General features: G+C 37.8%; 1 protein-coding gene across 1 annotated transcript in view; it reads left to right on the plus strand.

Moving 5' to 3' along the window:
* LOC115211664 (gelsolin-like protein 2) overlaps positions 1–23572 on the plus strand; it is a 77947-nt gene extending 54375 nt beyond the window's left edge. The window contains exons 9-14 of the mRNA XM_029780298.2: positions 963–1073; positions 3291–3374; positions 4387–4469; positions 7488–7554; positions 15124–15219; positions 23022–23572. Of these exons, the coding sequence (XP_029636158.1) occupies positions 963–1073; positions 3291–3374; positions 4387–4469; positions 7488–7554; positions 15124–15219; positions 23022–23117 (537 nt within the window). The 3' untranslated portion in view covers positions 23118–23572. The remainder of the gene's footprint in view (positions 1–962; positions 1074–3290; positions 3375–4386; positions 4470–7487; positions 7555–15123; positions 15220–23021) is intronic.
* Positions 23573–23934: the final 362 nt, after the last annotated feature.

The raw sequence follows: 23934 nt of genomic DNA on the forward strand, positions 1-23934 counted from the left end.
TGCATTATTCACTGTGTATTCCTTTTCTAAGAGAGCAGAATGTGATTTGAGTGAAATTTTGTTGTTATTTTTAGCAAGTCAAGCAACTATTGTAAAAGCTCTCTTATTTGGTGATCTTATATAATAAACAGGCGTTTTTGAGTGTGCATGTATGTGTGATACCATCATCCACTTTCTCATGTTTTCATGGGTTGAAGGGAATTTATTGGAGCAGATTTTTTTACACTTGGTTGCCTTTCACGTCATGAATCCTCACTTGTTTCCAAACAAGAAGGTAATATTTCCTATGGCCTCACATATTTTCATGGAAAATTGGAAACAAATAACACTGCTTGTTTGATGCTGATACTTGTTTATATATATCCAATGTCATCAAGACAAGGACACACACACACAATGGGCTTCTTTCATTTTCCATCAACAAAGTTCATCACAAAGCTCTAACCAGTCCAGGGCAATAGTAGAAGACACTTGCTCAAGGTGCCAGGTAAGGGCAGTTTCACACCTCTCCTTGAAAAATGCATTTGTTTGAAAATATTTTTTGAGATTCCTACGTTTCAGATGTTGTAGATTACAAATATGCAAAAAAAAATTTGGTTTTTTAGGTCCACCAGAGAGGTGGGGTGAAATTTGAAAAATTTAAAATTTGGGAGAAGGGGAGGTTGAGGTCAGCATTTTAAATTTGGAAAAGGTGGTTTTAAAAAAAAATTTCGAAAAGGTTCAAAATTTTTAATGGGAGGTGGGGGATTAAAAATATTTTTTTTCTTTTTTTTTTTGCATGTTTGTAATCTTTGGTATCTGAGACATAGGAATTGCAACAAATATTTTCAAAAAAAGGCATTTTTCAAGGAGCAGTGTGAAATTGCATTAGCCCCAAGGTGTCATATAATGGAATCGAACCTGCACTATTTGTAAGAATATGTTTATATGTTTATATAAATTATTTTTTAAATTTCTTTTAGGTTCCAAAACACCCAAGCTGTTTGAACGATTGTGATGTGTTTATACTTGACAAGGGTGATGTGATCTATCAGATGAATACACCTGATAGTAACAAAGATGAACGCTTTAAGGTAATATTCCTTTCATCATTCATTGAAGTGTATCTCAATGAGACCTCAAGTTGACATAAGTAGTTCTCATATTTGTAACAGCCAAGAAATATTTTATTGGCTCTCTAGAAAACAAAGCTTCTGTTAATGTTTACATCCTCTTCTTCAATTGATATAGTTGTCTTCTTCATTATTTTATCATTATTTTCAACATCCATTTTTCTGTTTGCATGGATCAGATGAAATTCATTGAAGCAGAAAGCAGGTTTTCTACAGCTAAATATTTCCTATAGTCACAACTTGCCTGTTACCAATCGAATAAATGTTTTGTCATAACTAGATATGGTTTTCATGGAAGATTGTAAATGAACAATGCTTGTTTACAACCATCACATGATGTCAAGTCTAGGAGACACTCCCTGCTCCCACACTCACATGTATGACAAACTTCTTTCAGTTTTTGTTGACCAAAACTTAAAACATTGGTCAGTCTCATGCAATAGTAGATGTTTACTCAAGCTGCTGCAGAGTAGAACTTTGTAGCACCTTGGGCTTGGGAATAAATAAGTAAAATTTATATGTAGCAACTTACTTCCACTAATTAAATTGGTTGAGTTGTGTTGAGAACCTAGAAATATTAGCTTACAAAAGCTCAGATAACCTGAACAAATGTAAAAATACTTACCATGGGCCTCCAAAAACACGTTTTCACAATTTGCTGTTGTCTATTCTTAATTGAGTCTTGATAAAGCATAACCATGATCTAAAAAGTTTCAGAATAAGCTGCCGGACGAGATAGTGAAGATGCCGACGACTGCTCGGTTCAAAGTCTCTCTTGATCAGAAATGGCCTGAACTCTTTGTATGACCACCCTCCCTGTACATAGCTCCCCGTCCCCCTACATAGCCTTGCTCTTGCTTTTTGAACCAATAAAAATTGAATTGAATTGAATAGAAATATCTATTCATATTTCTTTTAAAACTATATGGTTAATTTGTAGGAGTTTTGACTGTTATTACTAGTTAATAAGCTAATTGCGTAGACACTCCTTAGTTGGATTGTTACTGCCCAGTATATTTACGTAATGATTTACAATCTCTCACAGTTTGGCAAGTTCCAAAGCTACACTTCTGCTGATTAAATTAAACGGAACATGCTTAAAATTACCTCCCTTGTGAAATTTAAAAATTCAGTTTTATTCAACTACCAAGTTTCAAATATAAGAATGACACAATTTACAGTATTCTTTAAGTAAGTTACTTTCAGATTGACATATGCTCGACACCCTAACAAAATATGCCTATTTTGCATTTTTTCTCCTTGTTCTCTATAAGTGAGAAAGACAGAACATTATTTATGTCCATATAATTCTTTTTCCTATGGTAAGGTGTTAAATGAGTTTTAAAAGTTAAACACTATCTTAAGGGTGGTATTTTGTCCAACCTCTTTTCAATCCTCACTAGCTCAGACCCCAGGTGGGGGAGCAGGTGTGGGGCCTGATCTTACTTGTGAGAAATGCTACTCTACATGGTTCTCTTTAAGTAGAGCCAATGAGGATTGAGTTCAACTAGTACATTAGTTTAGGACTCAGAAAGCTAAAGAAGGGTCGTAATTGTTTGCTGGATTTCCTTTCTAAACAAATAGATAAAGCTTAGGACTCTTGAATTTTGAAAACCTCTCACCTCATGATGGGACCCAAAAATAGTTTTACTAAATTTTTCCAACATGTTAGAATTAATCAATTGGTTGACTCCAGAGTATTTTACCTCAGTGATATATTTCTGTTTTCGAAATTCACCTATTCTTATACAATATTGTATTTATTTATAGGGATTCACTCTCATTATTACTCCCCTTTGTACAGGCATAGGTATAGCTGTGATTAAGAAATTCTCTTCCCCCAACCATGTAGTTTCAGGTTCGGTCCCAATTTGAGGTATCTTGTCTAAACACCACAAGCCATTTTGACTCAAACTCTACCAGTTCTTTCAATCCATCACCATTATATTAAAAATCATTGTGAAAAAAAGCCTGGTTTTGAATATTTACTCATCATTTGTGTAATTTCATACATAAATTTTCTATGAAAATACATAAATTTGTGCATCTATCAAAGACATTGGAAGGATCTGAAAAGATTTTACCTGAAAAAATGTTATTTATCAATTTATTTTTCCATATAAGAAAAGAAGGTTGATTTATGGTTTTATTTTATTTCATATTTGTTTACTTTTTTAGGCTCTACAATTTTTACAAGGGTTGAAATCTGAAAGAGGCAGTGTTGAAGTTGAAACCTTAGAACAAGCCGATACCAGATCCTCTGTAAGTTTGTAGACTGATGATACTTTTGAAGATTATTTCATGATTATTTGACCATAAACATTCTACCAACAACTGTATATCTGTTCTCATCTGGTAACCAAAGTTAAACAATGTCAAATCTAGTTAGTAATTAGACAGACAGGTGACTGCTTATGTAACACTGGAAATGTTAGCTCTGTAAGAAATTATCATGAGGCTGTGGCATTATCAGAGATTTCTACCTCGTGAGCAGATGTGGTCACCTTTTGGTGAACATGTTTTCCCTTACTGCACATTGTCAATGACTGTAATTCTGTGTCAACTGATGATCAGCGCTAAATATCTGGTTCCTGGAATGTTGTATGACACTAGTGCTGGCACTATGTAAAAGGCACCCAGTACACTTTGTAAAGTTGTTGGTTTTAGGAAGGGCATCTTGTCAAAGCAAACAGTAGAGCTTGATGCCGTCCTCTGGCTTGACAGCACCTATCAAACCATTCAACCCATGATAGCATAGAAGGCAGATGTTAAATGATGATGAATAGCAGACAGGCTGAGCTGTGGGATTGAAACCAGAAACATGTAACTGCAAGGCATGCTTCTTAACCACTCACATGTTTATAATAATACTCTATATAAAAATTAGTACTGGGGTCGATACATTTCATTAAAAATTCTTCAGTGTAGTGCCCCAGCATGGGCACAGTCTAATGACAGAGACGAGTAAAATGGCAGTGAGCTGGCAGAAATGTTAGCATGCTGGGCGAAATGCTTAGCCATATTTCGTCTGCATTACGTTCTGAGTTCAAATTCCGCCAAGGTCAACTTTGTCTTTCATCCTTTCGGGGTTGATAAATTAAATACCATTTGCATACTGCATTGATCTAATCGACTGCCCCCCACACCAAAAATTTCGAAACTTGTGCCTAGAGTAGAAAAGAAATGAGTAAAAAATAAAAGATGTCTGTGTGTGTATGTAAGATCCAATGTGTTTTAAGGATTTGGTGACCAATAATTATGTTTCCTTTTCTAGCATGATTTCTATGAGTCTCTTACTGATGAGGAACCCACTGATGTTGATGCTCCTATTGAAGAAATTGAGAAGACACTTTACAGGTATTTTTATCATTATGCCATATAACCATATACACACTATGTGTGTATATATATATATATATATATATATATATATATATATATATATATATATACACACACACACACACACACACGCGCGCATATATATATTCTCCCACTTGCAATAAATATCAAGTGCAAATAAACCAGCTGGAGATCTGGAGATGTCCTTCTAGGGTTAAAAAAGCATTGAGTTGTTGACAGTGACTTCGAAGTTTCAGCCTGCTAAGCCATTGTTGGACTGTGGTGCTTTGAGTTTCAGCTAGCTAAGCTACCTTTGGAATGCAGTGCATCATCAGATTGTGGTGTCTATACATAGTCTCTGTTGAGTTAGTCATCTGTGGGTGTTTGGGTTTGTATGAGGAAATGTTAAGGGAAGGAATTTTGGAGGCATTTTTTATTTGTTAGATTTTGGGGTTATGTTATTGTTTAGAATTTATTAATGCATGAAGAACTTTGTAACCAAGCCTGTAGGTTTTTCTATTGTGAGGTAGGCATGAGGTGTGACAGTATTTTTATTGCTTTTGGTTTTGTTGGATTTAATCTTTTTGCTTTGGCAATATAAAGATCATAAGAATATTGTTAGGTGGTAAGTTTAAGCTGGTCCTGTCTTGTTGCCATTTAGGGTATTTGCTGTTTTCATTTGTAAGATTGGGGGGTTATTAAGAGATTATATGAAGGTAAGACTAACTCTAATGCACTGCAGCCTGACAATGGCTTAGTTGGCCAAAACTTCAAAGTCACTATCAATAATAATAAATTTGTACTATTGTAAAATTGTTTTCATTACAACTGTACATAAAAACATCTCTCTCTCTCTCTCTCTCTCTCTCTCCCTATATATATATATATATATATATATAATATTACTCTTTTACTTGTTTCAGTCATTTGACTGAAGCCATGCTGGAGCACCGCCTTTAGTTGAGCAAATCAACCCCAGGACTTATTCTTTGCAAGCCTAGTACTTATTCTATCAGTCTCTTTTGCCGAACCACTAAGTTACAGGGATGTAAACACGCCAGCATCAGTTGTCAAGCGATGTTGGGGGAACAGGCACACAAACACACACACACACACACACATATATATATATATATATATATATATACATATATACGACGGGCTTCTTTCAGTTTCTGTCTACCAAATCCACTCACAAGGCTTTGGTCGGCTCGAGGTTATAGTAGAAGACACTTGCCCAAGGTGCCACGCAGTGGGACTGAACCTGGAACCATGTGGTTGGTAAGCAAGCTACTTATCACACAGCCACTCCTGCACCTATATATATATATTATATATATAAAGCACCATCCATACGTGGCCAATGCCAGCGCTGCCTTGACTAGCTTCCGTGTTGGTGGCACATAAAAAAGCACCAACCGATCATGGCCGTTGCCAGCCTTCCCTGGCACCTGTGCCAGTGGCACATAGAAAGCTCCCACTACACTCACAGAGGTTTGGGAAGGGCATCAAACTGTAGAAACACTGCCAGATCAGACTGGAGCTTGGTGCAGCCTTCTGGCTTCCCAGACCACGGTCGAACCATCCAACCCATGCTAGCATGGAAAACAGACGTTAAACGATGATGATGAATGTTGAGCAATGCAAATGAGTGCTCAGCACCACACTGGTAGATAAAATTTCTGCCATTTTGGAGATGAACACCATCCTGCCAAATGGTCAGCTTGAAAAGCTGTTAGGATATTACAATAGTTATCTTAACGTGAAACCAATGGTAGCCTTAATACACAAATGCATATATTAGCATTGTTTTTAACATCTACTTTTCCATTCTTGCATGGATCAAATGGAGATTTTTGAGGCAGGTTTCCTATGGCCTGATACTATTCTGGTTGTCAGCCAGCACTTGTTTACATAGTCTGAGATGTTTCCCACAAAAGACTGGAAATGAAAAACCTCACTTGTATAGTGGTGATGCTCGTTTACAGCTTTCGTGTGATGTCTAGACAAAGGTAGACACACACACACACACGCACGCACACAACTGACTTCTACATAGTTTCTATTTACAAAATTCACTCACAAGGCATTGGTCAGCCCAAGGCTATAGCGAAAGACACTTGCTAAAGATTCTACACAGTGTAACTGAACTCAAAACCATATGGTCGTAAAGTGAGCTTCTTAACCACACATCCATACAAATGATATAAAGAATATACTTCGTCACTTTGCTTTTATCAATCAAAAAGTGTAACAGAGGCAGCTATAATAGGCATAACATCAACATGGTTGTTCTTTATAGATATCAACACCTCGTGGCACCTTCACTGTTCACTTTTCTGTTTTTCATTTTATTTTATGCGCAGGAGTGGTTATGTGGTAAGTAGCTTGCTAACCAACCACATGTTTCCGGGTTCAGTCCCACTGCGTGGCATCTTGGGCAAGTGTCTTCTGCTATAGCCCCGGGCCAACCAAAGCCTTGTGAGTGGATTTGGTAGACGGAAACTGAAAGAAGCCTGTCGTATATATATATATATATATATATATATATGTATGTATGTATGTATGTATGTATGTATGTATGTATGTATGTGTTTCTGTGTTTGTCCCTCCAGCATTGCTTGACAACCGATGCTGGTGTGTTTACGTCTCTGTAACTTAGCTGTTCAGCAAAAGAGACTGATAGAATAAGTACTGGGCTTACAAAGAATAAGTCCTGGGGTCGATTTGCTCGACTAAAGGCGGTGCTCCAGCATGGCCACAGTCAAATGACTGAAACAAGTAAAAGAATATAAAAGAGTAATACATACATTTTTGACAATCACTGCTTTCTTTCTTTACTTGCCTTACTATTGCTTCCTGTCTCTCCTTTTACTCTTTTCTGATAAGTTGTAGTGTACCTGCACACTGTATATCACAAGCTCATTATTTTCTTATTTCTCACCTTCCTTGTTTTAAATATAAAAAAAATTCACGAGTCCGTCTGATCAATAGAGAAGTGGTAACTAAACTTTCACTATTTTTACTGTTTAGATACACTGACAAGGAATTCCAGGAAGTGAAAGTTGGTGAATTCTCTAAAGCTGACTTGGCCACTGATGTAAGATATTGCTTTTGTTTTGTCTTTCTTTTTTTTTTATATATATTTTCTATATAGTTTTGTCATAAATTTACTGTGCATACTATATTCAATGATACATTGGATGGTTATTGCTAGCTATTAATACCCCAGGACTGAGATTTAGGAAATAAGGTGTACTATCACAAGTTACTAAAATTTGGAGGAGATTTATGTACTGCATCTATTAATGGGACCCTGGTCTGGGAGTCTCACGGTTTTGAGAAGTGTGGAACCACCTCTTAGCTACTATTCTTCCCAGATCTACTCTAGCCTGGAGTAGAAGCACCTGTCAGGTCCCAACATTGATCAAATGGAGATTATTGAGGCAGGTTTCCAATAGCCTGATACTGTTCTTGTTGTAACCACCATGAACAGGGTACATCAAAATCATGGGATGCAGCAGGGTGGATGTGAACTATTTCAGCAGATGGACTTATTGAGTCAATGGCAAATATCAGTAGATGCTAAGTGGATGAATAGACAACAAACTGTCAATAACTAGGATCAACCAGTTCAGTTATCCAATTACTGCTATTGTCTATAGTTGTGGTATGTCCAGATATTTCACTTAGTAAAAGACCAATGTGATTAAATTTCATACCTTCAAAATCAAATTTGATGACTGGCATCTGTGCCAGCAAGGTGCCAAGCGCACCATCTGAGCATGATTGTTGACAGAGCAACTAACTGGCTTCCGTGCCGTGGCACATAAAAGGGCACCATTCGAGCATGATTGTTACCAGTGTTGCCTTACTGGCACCTGTGTAAAAAGATTCGAGCAAGGTCATTGCCAGTACCGCCTGACTGATCCCCGTGCTGGTGGCACGTAAAAAGCACCCACTACACTCTCGGAGTGGTTGGCATTAGAAGGGCATCCAGCTGTAGAAACTCTGCCAGATCAAGATTGGAGCCTGGTGCAGCCATCTGGTTCACCAGCCCTCAGTCAAAATCGTCTAACTCATACTAGCATGGAAAGCGGACATTAAACGATGATGATGATAATGATGATGATTGTTCAATTGAGACAGCTGGTGTCTAGGTAAGCTACCTGACCAGGATGGATGGCTGGATGGATGCACTGAGGAAAGATGAAGAATTGATTGATGGGTTCCATGAGAATAAAGGTCAACTTCAGAGTATTTGAAGAGGACAGCATCCATATCTAAACCAGTCATTTGTAGGGTTTCACTGATCAAAGGTAATGTGTGTTTGTGCGTAGAGAGGGACATGCACTTTCGTGTGGGTGTATGTTAGTTAATATCTACTCACAAACATGTAGCAAAGTTGCAAGCAATGAATATGGTGGCCATATCTACAGAGGGTGGAGGCGCATGGCTTAGTGGTTAGGGTGTCAGCATCATGATCCTAAGATTGTGGTTTCGATTCCTGGACTGGGCGACGCATTGTGTTCTTGAGCAAAACACTTCATTTCACATTGCTCCAGTCCACTCAGCTGGCAAAAATGAGTAATGCTGTGATGGACTGGCGTCCCGTCCAGCTGGAGAACACATACACCATGGAAACCGGGCCCATGAGCCTGGCTAGGCTTTAAAAGGGCGCATTAATTAATTTTTTTTATCTAATGGTTGAGGGAACCTGTGGAAGAGGCAGACCCAGGAAAACCTGGGACGAGGTGGTGAAGCACGACCTTCGAACTTTAGGTCTCACTGAGGAAATGACTAGAGACCGAGACCTTTGGAAGTATGCTGTGCGTGAGAAGACCCGGCAAGACAAGTGAGACCATAACCCGTGGCCTCTACCTGGGATGTAGCCAGTCCACTTATGCATACCTTTCCTTCTTGAGACACAAAACTCTACTTGTGAAGACCTCTTGAGGCAAGTGAAATCAAATCAAAAATCAAGATCAAAATCAAAATCGATCAACATCAAAAACCATCTGAACGTGGCCGTTGCCAGTGCCACCAGACTGGCCTCCGTGCCAGTGGCACGTAAAAAGCACCATCCAATCATGGCCGTTGCCAGCCTCGCCTGGCACGTAAAAGCACCCACTACACTCACCGAGTGGTTGGCGTTTAGAAAGGGCATCCAGCCGTAGAAACTTTGCCAGATCAGACTGGGCCTGGTGCAGCCCTCTGGATTCCCTGACCCCAGTTGAACCGTCCAACCCATGCTAGCATGGAAAGCGGACGCTAAATGATGATGATGATCTACAGAGGAAGGGAAAAGAGTGTTGATAATAGAATTTTGTAAAATTGGTAGAAATTTCTCAGCAAGTAAGGCACAAAGACTGGCTACAAATGAAGTGTTGAGAAAAGCTACCAACCATTCATGTATGAAAGCATCCATTGCTTTCCATCTAGCTATCTTACAGAAGTTTCAGCCTGAATAAGTGACTTTCTATTAGTTGATTTCCTCTTGGGATTGTGAACTGTTTTTGTTTCACTCTTGTGCATCTGCATGTGGAATGCCTTAGAGTTTGCTGAATTATTGTACCAGAGATGTGAGGTGGTATATCTAAAGGAACTAGTTTCCATCTATTTGTTTGTAACTTATTTATTAAGAGTGAAATCCTTTTGTCATGCATAGTTGATTGTACAACTGGTAGCTGACTTGGTGCAGGGCTTGTTATTGTGATATTGTATTTATTTGGCAGTAATTAGATGATTCTATTGGGCCAAAATAAAACTTGAATTTAGAAATAAAAAATGAATTAAAAGTTGTAAAGATAGTGAATTAGCCAGGGAAATTAATGACAAAGACTATCTTAAGGAGACAGATCTGGGTGGCCAACGATTTTACCTTTGTGTAATTCGTGTCTGCAGGACACAAAAGAGAGCCACGTGGAGTTGTATACACCACTCATTGTTTTCTTTCTTCCATTCATGCTTGCTCTCTTTTGGTAAGCAACATCCTCATTTTTCTAACATGGACTAGTTCCAGTAGGGAGATGAATGAAGCTCTGTTACAGTGGAGAGAGCTGAGTTTGTCAGTTCCTGTTACAGTTGAGGATAGATGGAAGCAGAGAGTATGGGACAATTTGCACTCATTACCACTTTCAACTCTCTCCTTAATCAATCTGATCAATTTTCAAGGGGTCACTTACTTTCTGCTAGTGCAAAATTCTCAGGGGACTGGATTGATGCCTTACCTGTGGCCAACATTGGTGGTCATCTCCGTTTAAATGAACTCCGCATCTCCATTACACTCAGAATGAGAGTTGGCATCTGAGGGGAACTGAGATATCACTGTGGTAGGCCCCTTGACTCCACAGATCTTCACAGTTAGTCTTGTCACCTTAATGCTGATTGTTTCACTCATCACACCAAGCTAAACAACCATTAGGTAGGCCCTGGCTTGGGTTAATATCCTCTCGGTTCTGGAGCCAATGGGATTATCCAGAAGTGAAGGTAAAAGACCATATGGTCTTACCCTTTGACCCTGGGTAAGGAGGTAGGTGCTTCATCTGGGATATTGCAGACTGTGATTCCTTTGCTCCCTCCCATATCCCAGATACTGCAGTAAATGGGAGGGTCACTCCTTCTGTAACTGAACGGAACGAAATCATTGAGTGTGCTTGGCTGTTCCAATGCCTTAGCCTCACCATTACCTGTGGTAATGCCATGAGCACACCAGCTTGTTTCAGTGGGTTCCATTGAACCTTGTGCTGTGTGACTAATTGAGGCACTGTTGGATCAATGTTTTTTTTCCCTTTTTATCTTTCCCTTTTATTTTTGGCTTTTCTGTTATTTCACTTTTTTCTTTTTTTCTTGTTCCTTTTTTTCCATATTTTTCTCATGGTTTCAGATTTATATTAATGTTTCGTTTTGGGGTTTGGTTTGCAAGATTCTTTATATGAGTTCATGTGTTGAAGCATATTCTGTTGTTTCTGGGGAGAGTCATTTTCTTTTTGTACCTTATAATGTAACACACTCACCGGTAAAATTTCCACTTTTTTCTTATTTTTATTTTCCTAAAATTTTTGTTGCATCTTGCAACCTTTTCAATAGTTTTCAAAACTATTGAAAAGGTTGCAAGACACAATGAAACTTATATCATAAGCACAAAAAGAAAATGACTCTCCCCAGACACAATAGAATATTTAATATTATAATAATAATAATAATAATAATAATAATTGTGTACAGTGCTCAGGTGCACTACAACTCATCTAAAGTGTATATATAATCAGGTGTAGTTTCGGCGGATTTCGGAAAGCATGAGGGCCTTAAAAGATGCAGTGTCATGGCAGTCAACAACTGACGCAGGCAGTTTATTCCATGCTTCAGCAACTCTGAGCGTGAAAAAATGTTTCCGAAAGTCATGGGAGCTGTGTTGTTTTCTGACTTTGTAGGCATGTCCACGTGTGTTAGACACATGGAGATCAAAAAGGTGTTCAGTGTTGTTGTTGGTGAAGTGGTTGATAACTTTGTGGGTGTTTACCAAGTCCGTCGCCAGAGCTTCAGTGAATCCATGCCCAGGGAAACAAGGTGCTCAGAATATGGTAGGTGTCTGATGGAGGGTATGCGTTTGGTTGCACGTCTCTGGACAGATTCCAGGAGGTCAATGTTCTGAGCAAGATAGGGGTTCCAAACTGATGATGCGAATTCCAAGTGTGGTCGTACCATAGCTGTATACAGTTTTAAATAGATGGCTGGAGAGCGGCTAACAAAAGTCTTGCTGAGTGATGCCAAGACACCCTCGGCCTTCTTGACAGTTTTAGAGATATGCTTTGTCCAACGCAAATCACTACTGACAGTGATGCCTAGGTCACGCTTGCAAGAGGATTTCTTGATATCAGTGTTGTGGAGGGAGTATGTGGACGCAGGGTTTTTTCTCTCAAAATGCATGGTGGTACACTTGTCCACAGCCAGTTTCAGTTGCCAGTCTGTGATCCATTGCTGCATTGTGTCTAGGTCTGATTGCAGGAAAGAGTTGTAGACATCAGGATCTGTCCTCTTGATTTCAAGGTACAGCTTGATGTCGTCTGCATATTTCAATACTGTAGCATTCTTTAAATTGGCATCTATATCATTAATGTATGCGACAAACAAGAGGGGACCAAGGACAGATCCCTGTGGTACACCCGATGACATCTCATATGGTGTAGAATGCTGTCCTAGAACTATGACTACCTCCTTTCGGCTGAGAATGAAAGATTTCAACCAGTTAAAAAGGTCATCCCTCACACCCATTGCAGAGAGTTTCACCATAAGCCTTTTGTGTGGCACAGAGTTGAAAGCCTTAGCAAAGTCAAGGTAGACAACATCCACCCATGAGCCACTGTCAGTGATCTGAGTAATGTCCTCAAGGAACTTGACAAGCTGATCACTGCAGCTGGAGTTAGGGACAAATCCATATTGTGAGGGTCGGATGAGACTGTGAGAGCTCCAGAAGTTCCAGAGTGTTTCTCTGACGCACGATTCCATCAGTTTTGCAATACAGCTAGTGAGACTGACTGGGCGATAGTTGACAGGTGATGTGCGGTCGCCCTTTTTGAACAGAGGAATGACACTGGCAGTTTTCCACTGCTCCGGAGTAGCACCATTGTTGAGATAGTACTGGAAGAAAATAGAAAGCTGGTGTAAAAGGAAGTACCTGCCACGTTTGAGAAGCAGGTATGTAACTCCATCGAGACCAGGGGAGGCGTAGTTGCGCTTATTTTGAAGGTGACGTCGCAGCATTGCAGGTGTAAATTCCATAGTTGTTATGGAATTTGCTGTTAGTGATGGTGAAGATGGTACATTTTGACTTTCAACAATGAATATGTTTGCATAGCACTCGGCAATGAGTTCTGCACATTCCTTGGGGTCGTCAGTGATCTGGTTTGTGTGAGGGTTGCGAAGAGGGCCCACTGGAGAGTGAGGTCTCTGCTTTGAATGCACATATTTCCAGAAAACCTTGCTGTCAGGATTGGCTGCTATGCACTGTTCAAATTCAAGCACTGCTTTTTTTGTCACTTGCTTGAGATGGTTGGAAGATTTATTCCGCTTCTTCCTGTTGGTGTCTGATTTATGCAACTTGTATTCCCGTTCAGCAGTCCGACGTTCCTTCCTGGCAAGTCGGACCGCTGAAGTTTCCCAAATTGCCCTTTTGGGGCGGTTCTTCTTTTTCTGTTTACGTGGCACTGATGCTGCACATGCTGCCCATATTGAGTCCAGGATACTCTGGAGTATAGTATTCACATCTCCAGAGTTGTAGAATTCACGCCAGTTTGGGTGCTGTAGTTCAGTGTGGTACAGGTTCCAATCTGCTCTCTTCCAATCAAAGGAAGCAGATTGGAGATGGTTCAGGTTTTTGTTGCCCGCAAGAGCCAGATTGGCGATGATCATAGCATGATCAGAGTCACCTAGAGGTTCCTCCGTAGTGCAATTGATAACCGCTTCAGGAGTTGTGGTGAAGAGCAGGTCCAAGGTGTTGTCGCCTCTTGTTGGAGAGGTGACTACTTGTGACCAGTTTGAGTCCAGTACAAGCTCATTGTTTTGTATTATAAATGTATCATATACATATGTCATATTCCAAAAAAAGTAGCACTGGCAACATACATATATATATTTGTGTGTGTGTGACTAGTAAACTAAATACAATTTACTATACACAACCACTTCCACTCCATTTGTTGTTGTGCTACATGGCATATTTATGTCAAGTAGTTAACAATACAATAACCACTTCAAATAAGTTGTAGAAACATGATTAGTAGTATTGAGTTAGATGCTATATATCCATCCAGTAATATAGGACATTAAATTTTCTTGTATGTCTTATTTCTATATTACTAATAATAATCACAATAAATGAATTAGCCATGGTATAAGCATGCGGCCTAGAAGTTAAGGTATTCAGTTTATGATCATGAGTTCAATTAGTGGATTGGATGGCATGTGTCCTTGAATATAAAACACATTATTTCACTTTGCTCCATTTCTACTCAGTTGTAAATGAGTACCAGCTGCATGCTGGTGTAACTCTGTCTCTCTGCTGTCAGGCCCACAATGGAGTACTGTTCCCATATCAAGGATGTTGTTACTGCACACGCCAACATCGTGGGCAACATTCAGAGGAGGGCCACTCGACAGATTAGTATTCAATCACTATCAGATATGCTCCAACCTCTGGCCCACATGTGTACTTGCTTCCTCTCTCAGTCTTTTCTGTTGATATAGTAATATTCTGTTCCTCAGAGTTGGCTGCTCTCATACCTCCTCCATGCAGGAATCCCACCAACACATCACTTGACCTTTTGTCACCCTTGTTGCCGCTAGGGCTTTGCACTAACCACTACATTCAGTCCTTTCTCCCCAGGAAATTAACCTTTTGGATAATGTCCAGCTCATGTACTTTTTTCTGGTGTTAACCTGTAACAGTTTAAACAACATTAATAGCATCAAGTTCACTAATTGCTAAGGGCTTGCAAAGCTTATGGGCACTGCCCTTTCCTCTAGACTCAGCAAGTTAAAAAAAATAATCTAGAAGCACCCAACAACCAGGTAGTTAGGTGACTGGACTCCCCATTTCAATTAAAATGTAATTCTATAGAAATTCAATTTATTTATACTAAATTCATTAAATATTTATCCCTTTCTGCAGGATGTGTTCCTTGTTTATAATGGTAAAAATGCTATTGTCTGGGTTGGTGAAACTGCTTCACCTTCAGAGAAAAAGAATGGCATCCCCTATGCTCATGTAAGTATATGCATTTATTTCATATTTGCCAGAATTTTCTAAATTGATCATGATTATCATCGTTTTATCATCTGTTTTCCCATGCTTGCTTGGAAATAGATGGAATTCATTGAGGCAGATTTTCTACAGCCTGATGACTTTCCTGTCAGCAACCCACACTTTTTTTAAAAAGCAAGATAATATTCCCCATGACTCAGCTTATTTTCATGGAATATTGTAAATGAATGGTACCATTTGTATGACTGACACTCATTTACATGTATCAGATGTTGTCAAAAAGAAGATGTGGAAATACCTCACCACACATATATATATATATATATATATATGTATACTTTATTTAAAGCAGCAGAAAATTCAGCAAAATCTGTTACTCTGAGTTTCTCGTTGCCGTTCATCAGACAGTTTTTGCTAGAATGGAACCGATATATCAATTCAATCTAGACTCTTACAAACGCTACACCTTTAAAAAAAATGGACTTGTTTGATTGGCCCTTTAGAAATAACGGTCAATCTTCGAGCGATAAACAAAAAAAGCTCAAAAATATATGTATATATATATAAAAAATTATAAAAATTATAAAATTCGAGGAAAAAAACCTTACATTGAATAAAATACATATTGACGTTAATGAAGAAAATATAATTAATGCATAGAAACTAAAACCTATTATAAATATTGCACTGCAATACATATTTATATTAAAGTGTACATATATATATCAACATACACAGAAGGATGCGTGCAAACGCCATACATATACAGACGTATAAATATAAATCTAAAATATATACATAAATGCATGCGTACATATATGCACGCAAGTTAAAATCATCAATGTAGCGATTCTCATATACTGAGTAAAGCTTAAGTAAGGGGGACGTAAAGTTGTATCAGTTAGAGAAAAAAACGAAAGAAAGGAAGAGAGAGAAAAAGGAACGAAGAAGGGGGAAGGAAAAAAGAAAAAGGAGGGGTGGGGAAAAAACGAAATAAGAAAAATTATGTATACAAGCTATGTAACCACGTTATTGACATATATGGAGACAAGTATACAAATACACAAGTTCGGATGGATACATACACATACAGTCGTGTATATGTGTGCTTAAGCACAAACATACGCTCACTTACACATACACAGATACGCATGCTTACAAATACATATCCATGGCTATACACATACTTATATCAAAATTCTAATTTTTGACAACATTGCTTTTTAAAAAAAATGAGTGCAATAATAAAAAAAATATATACGAAAGACATGTAAAATAAAATATAACACCCTATTTTGGATCATCTATAAATTAAAAATCAAGGTAATCCTATACAATACAATAACATGAAATAAACAAAGTCGAAGGTTTTTCCTAATGCATATGGAGAAATATAAGACTTTGCTATACGGAATGAAATCTGCATAGCGCGAAACAAAATCCATCGTAGCGTTTACATACTAGTTCAAGAGTCAAAATCAAAATTTCAAAATATATACTCTATCCATATGGTATATTTATATTCGACATTTTAAATTTAGTTGCGTGCCTACATAAGTTCATTAGCTCACTTCTTTGATTCAAAGAATTATTGTCTTTGAATAAAATGTACATTTTTTCTAATAGGCAAAGTTTGCATTTAAAATTATTTCTGTATGCTCCATGCCTGTATGGTGCCGCTCTGTCCAGAATGCTCCATGTCACGTTGAAAGGTGGGGTTTCCTTTTCTTTTAGTTCCCAGACATATTTTGCTAGGCTGGTCCTCTTCCTATTCTCTGGGTATTTAAATGAATTTTTATGTGAATAAAATCGTGTTTGAAATGAATTTTCTGAAGCCCCTGTGTATGTCTTGTATTCCGATGAGCCTTCTACTTGCACCTTGGCTCTATAAACTACTCCTTTCACTAGACATTTCCCTTCTAACGGACAGGAGTTTTCGTTTTTGCAATTGCATTTCTTAATGGGCTCGGCACCATGTCTAATCTCAATTAGCTTCCTATTATGCTGGCTAATGTAAGAGGCGAAATTTCTGCAACAAGAATAGCTAACCTTCAGGGTTCTTCTATTAAATATCCTATAGAATTTATGACCCTGCTTAAAATGCTTAGAGACTAATCTCAAAAATTCCTTACCTATATTAGTCTTTACGGCCAAATTGAAAGCCGGGTTGAACCACAAAACTTTCCTGGTCCTAGTTCTTCGTGCAGCATTATTACCAGCATTAAGCTGGTTGTACTGGATCTTCTCAGAGAATCCACTATTCTTTAATGCGCTATCGTAATAAGGTGCAGCATTATGGAATGCTGCCTTGTCCAAAGAAATTGAAGATATTCTTCTACCTACATTGCTGACTAAGTTCCTAAGGATAACTGGTGGATGGTTCAAATCTTTGCTAATATACGATAGCTTTTCATTGGGCTTACGGAAAGGTTTAAATCTATCCGGCCTTACATTAAAATTTACGTCTAAAACATCTACACTATTCAGGTTAGCATCTATTGTAACCCGTAAGCCCATCCTTTGAAAGAAGGCAATGAGGTCCTTCCTAAGTCTATCTGATTCATGGCCGTTTAGATTATGCGTGGCTATAAGGCCGTCATCCCTATATAAACCTGCATCTATAAATGGGAATTCTATTTTTAGATTATGGAGAATAAAGGCTCCTATGAGCATACATAACTCAGCCCCATCGTATGCCCCCATCGGTACATCGAAAAGAGAATCCTCAGTCTTCTTAATCCAGGTGGAATCCTCGAAAAAAGAAGCGATTTCCTCGCATACATAATAATATCAATTTCCGAGCTATCGATGTTGACATACTGCTTGGCGAAGTCCAATGCCCTTAGGAGCAACGTCTTAGATATTGACGGGTAAAGGTCAATAATGTCGAATTGTGTGAAACTACAATTATTCTTATAGCTAATACCTTTAAACCACTCTATGACTGACTTACTATTCTTCCAAATTCTCAAGTCTACTTCACTATCTAACTTAACTAAAATACGGTCCAAAATATTTTTGCTAATAATTCCTATCTCAGTTTTAGCTGGATTTATCAATCTACATTTGGGGTTTCTATTAAAATTGGCTTTATGGTCTTTCAGAGTAATAAAAGCTGGTCGTGGTGAAAGATATTCAATCCTATCGCTAATCTTAAGATCGTTAGCTATTCCTCTTGCTTCTAAGTTCACCTCTTTGTATATATTCGTGTTGTCTTTTTTGTATGTGTCTGTGACACTATTCGAAATCAGGCGCTTATAAACGTCCTTATCAAGTGCATATAAGTTCCTTGTCTTATCAGAATTAACGAAGATCTTATTCGAGTTGTTGATCTCCTTAATTTTTTCTCTCATATTTCTCTGTAATTGGTTGGTATATTTGCGGAATTTAATTTTCCTAATAAGCTCGAAAAGGTCTTTCTCGAAGGCTTCTAATTCTGGAATAGGTGGCGGGTTTTTGGGAGATTTAAATCCATATTTGTTTCCTTCTATTTTCTGTTTAGTATCAAAGAAGAAGGCTTTCCATCTCAATCTTCGAATAAACTCTTCCGTTTTCTCTATAAGACCTTTGAGATATTGCTTCTGTGCAGGGATAGGTATATTATTTTTCTGAGAAAAATCCAGCGGGTAAAGTTCCATCTTTTTCAGCTGTTTGTTCTTCCTACTTGTGCAGAGTCGCTCAAACTTTTATAAGGAGCGGGTTACACCGGAGTAAACACATAAATGTGAAACAAGGTGGAAAAAAGAGTACTCAAATACCAGTGGTAGAGTAATATGCTTTATTTAAAGCAGCAGAAAATTCAACAAAATCTGTTACTCTGAGTTTCTCGTTGCCGTTCATCAGACAGTTTTTGCTAGAATGGAACCGATATATCAATTCAATCTAGACTCTTACAAACGCTACACCTTTAAAAAAAATGGACTTGTTTGATTGGCCCTTTAGAAATAACGGTCAATCTTCGAGCGATAAACAAAAAAAGCTCAAAAATATATGTATATATATATAAAAAATTATAAAAATTATAAAATTCGAGGAAAAAACCTTACATTGAATAAAATACATATTGACGTTAAGGAAGAAAGTATAATTAATGCATAGAAATTAAAACCTATTATAAATATTACACTGCAATACATATTTATATTAAAGTGTACATATATATATCAACATACACAGAAGGATGCATGCAAACGCCATACATATACAGACGTATAAATATAAATCTAAAATATACACATAAATGCATGCGTACATATATGCACGCAATCTATCTCGCACGCAAGTTAAAATCATCGATGTAGCGATTCTCATATACTGAGTAAAGCTTAAGCAAGGGGGACATAAAGTTGTATCAGTATCAGTTAGAGAAAAAAACGAAAGAAAGGAAGAGAGAGAAAAAGAACGAAGAAGGGGGAAATTCTAATTTTTGACAACATTGCTTTTTAAAAAAAATGAGTGCAATAATAAAAAAAATATATACGATAGACATAACAAATTTATTTTAATATGGGGTACAACGTTTGAATTGTTTCCAAATGAATTTTTCTCCATTCTTCAGCTCAAACAGTCTCCAGTTCTTGTAGTGATGATGGTGGAGGATATCAACTCCTTGTTTTTCTAACATGTACCATAAATGCTCAATAATATTGAGTTCTGGGGACTGTTGTGGCCAGATAAGATGTTCAACTTCACTAGAATGTTCCTTGTGCCATTCAGTAACAATGTAAGTTGTGTGAATTGGTGCATTATCATCCTGAAAGATTGTGTTTCCCTTCGGAAACAGTTCCGCAACCATAGGATGAATTTGATCAGAAAAAATACTTGAAAAGTCTTGTCTATTAATTCTGTCATGAAGGGAAACCATTGGGCTGGTGGATTTCCAAGATATAGACACCCCACCCCCACCCCGCCGATCATTACAGATCCTCCTCCATGTTTAACAGTTGGAAGAAGGTAGTCTGAGTCAAATGCTTCTTTTGGCCGTCTCCACACGTATACCTGGCCAGTGGTCAGAAATAAGGTAAAGCATAACTTATCCAAGAAAATAAGTCTGCCACTGCCCTAGGGACCAATTCTGTAGGTTTTTACTCCACTCTAAATGCTTTGCAATGTTTGTTTTCGGAAGTAGTAGTTTTCTGATTGCAGCCCATCCATGAAATCCGGCTTTGTGCAGCACCTGGTGAACAGTTTTTGTGGAAACTGGGTTCTCAAGGTGGTCATTAAGCTCTGCAGTAATTTTGGGAGCTGTACTTTTGTGATACTTTCTAACAATTCACATAAGAGTCTGACGGTCCCTATCTGAAAGTTTCAATTTTCTTCCAGGGTTTTGCTTTAACAAGGTTTTTTTCTCTTTTTCTCAAAGGCTGTCATTACTTTCGAGACAGTACTTCTTGAAACACCAAACACTTTGGCTGTTTTCATTATGCTAGCACCTGCTATATGAGCACCAACAATTTGACCTCTTTGAAAGTCCAATAGATCCTTCATTTTAATGAATTTTAGTTACCTTTTTCTGATGATATCTGAAAAGAAACAGCAATTTTAGCAAAACATATCAAGTAACACTAATAATAAATTAAAAACCATAAAAATAAACAAGCTTTTGATGGTTTTATAGATATTTCAAAATTATGATGCTATGATGCTAGAGGTTTCCATTATTTTGTCCAACCCCTGTATATATATTTCTTTACTACTCACAAGGGGCTAAACATAGAGGGGACAAACAAGGACGGACAAAGGGATTAACGATTACATCAACCCGAGTGTGAAACTGGTACTTTATTTATCGACCCGAAAGGATGAAAGGCAAAGTCGACCTTGGCGGAATATGAACTCAGAACATAACGACAGATGAAATACCGCTAAGCATTTTGCCTGACGCGCTAACATTTCTGCCAGCTTGCCTCCTTCAACCCCTGTATATATATATGTATGTATGTATATATATATATATATATATATATATGTATAATGGTATCAACCAAACTATTGGATGTTGTTATACATCACTCATCACAATGTGCTTCACATTGTTTTAGCCTTCGAATGATGCCAGCCTACTGGTTAGACAAGCAGGCCAACATTCCCCCTGATCAGAAGACAATTCTATCACAGGGTTGCCCATTTACAGCTGGGTGGACTGGAACAATGTGAAATGAAGTGTTTTGCTCAAGAACACAATGCACTGCCCAGTCCAGGAATTGAACCCATGATCTAATGATTGTGAGTGCAATACCCTAACCACTAGGCCATGTACCTTTACTGTGTGGAAGCCTCTTCTGTATGCGTGTATGCACCCACACACATATATTAGATAATAAAATGAATGATTTATATGTAGTAGCTTACTGGTAAAGCACATTCCCTCTCACAGTGTTCGTTAAATATATGGTAAATGAAAGAGAACACACTTATTTCTTTATTGCCTACAAGGGGCTAAACATAGAGGGGCAAACAAGGACAGACAAAGGGATTAAGATGATTACATTGACCTCAGTGCGTAACTGGTACTTAATTTATCGACCCTGAAAGGATGAAAGGCAAAGTTGACCTCGGCAGAATTTGAACTCAGAACATAATGGGAGACGAAATACTGCTAAGCATTTCGCCCAGCATGCTAATGTTTCTGCCAGCTTGCCACCTTATGAAAGACAACACACTGTGAAAGTATCCTATGCTAACTCTACTAAGTTTAGAGCACCATATGCACTGCATAAACAATGGTAAAATGCAGCAACAGTTCAATAACTCACCTACTGGATCTAGCAAACATATGCATCTAAATACTAATGAAGGAAATTACTTACATTAGACGGATATTTGTCCTTATCTTGTTTGTTGATAACACAACGTTTCGGCTGATGTACCCTCCAGCTTTCATCAGGTGTCTTGGGGAAATTTCGAACCTGGGTTCTCATTCCTAAGGTATTTTTCGATGTTGTTGTTCAAGTCAATGCTTGGAATCAAAATCACAATTTTGGAGTTAGTAGCATGCGCTCTTAACCACTATGCCATATGCCCCTGGGCAATTATGGAGTGAATTTTAGGACTTATAAATCTAATATTTTTCTATCCTTCCTTAATACTGGTTCCCATATGCTGCTCATATCTGCACTCGGTCTGCTTAGGAGGTTGTTGTGTCCTAGCATATGTGCTGCTTCTTTTAGCTTTTGTATTTTCCAGTGGTAAAACCACCAATAGAAGAGAATAAGACCAAAGACTGTGTGTACTCCATCTCATGCATCTATGGTAGGTTATAAAAAGGTGAAACATGCCGCCCCCTCAAAATAAGGGTAGACGGAACATCGCAAAGCTGTGACTTGAGGAGATATTGATAAATTGGGTATAGCTGATCATGTATGGAAAAATGGAGACCACCTTCCCCTGCGGGATGAAGTTAAAATAATAGACAGAGAACACCAGTGGAAAATACAAAAACTAAAAGAAGCAGCACATATGCTAGGACACAACAAACTCCTAAGCAGACCGAGTGCAGATATGAGCAGCATATGGGAACCGGTATTAAGGAAGGATAGGAAAAATATTAGATTTATAAGCCCTAAAAATTCACTCCATAATTGCCCACGGGCATATGGCGTAGTGATTAAGAGTGAAGGCTACTTACCCCAAGATTCCAAGTTCGATTCCAAGCAGTGACTTGAACAATAATAATAACATCGAAAAATTTAGCATGTAGGCATGGAAAATTAAACATAAAACTGATGCTGATGATTCTCTTTCTAATCTTCTCCATTTCTCTTTCTAATTTTTTTCCAATTCAATTTTCTATTCTTTATTTTCAGACATTCTTGAATTGTGCTGGTAATCCTCAATGTCCAATAACAGTAACCAAGGAAGGACTAAAATGTCCTGATCTTGATGTGGCACTTTGTGCTTAAGCACCACTGTATCCTGTCTTTCACTCTTAATCTTTTTCTTTTGTATAACGTTCAATCTTGACTTACAATATTTACTTGTAATAACTAATCATGTTACCTTAATTACTTACTAACCAAAATATATAAACAATAAACAAACTACATCTAAACCAGCACTTCAGTATTTCTACCACCTTTTCAAATATAATCAACTTCAAGCAATTTATTAAAATGCATTCTGTGTTATACAACACAGGTATTACAATTTCAAAGACATACACCTTGCCTTAAATGTAATAGACACCTGAATACAAGTTATTGTTTATTTTTTTTTTTTACTACTACACTTTATAAGCATAACTAAAATCTTTTCTCAGTTCTTTGTAATACCAATAATGTTTATATATTTCCATTACACTGTAAAATGACAATTAAATGTTTCTTTCAATAATGAAATAAAGTGACATTTGAAATACTTTGGAGATTTTTTTTGATTTTTTTAAAAGTATTTTTTTATTATTTTTATATTTATTTATCAAGGCCTTTTTCCTGTTGATGGGGGTAGCCACAAGACACACACTAGGCATTTTATTCATTTCCCAGCTCAGAGGCGAGCCCCAACCTATGCTTGGGTCGAGGCATAAAAGCAACCCCGCATATCAGCAGGGGGGATTTGACAGTACACTTGCGTCAGAAATTAATTAGCACTTCTCAAATTTCTACATTAAATAGGTTAAATCAATTAACCTATGAGCTGTTCAAAACGTCTTACGCGATGAGAAAACTTAGTATGGTGTGATTTCGGTCCTTGCGAGGCGCTACCTATATCTATTAAACA

The sequence above is a fragment of the Octopus sinensis genome, linkage group LG5 (assembly GCF_006345805.1).
Source record: "Octopus sinensis linkage group LG5, ASM634580v1, whole genome shotgun sequence".
Classification (NCBI taxonomy): domain Eukaryota; kingdom Metazoa; phylum Mollusca; class Cephalopoda; order Octopoda; family Octopodidae; genus Octopus; species Octopus sinensis.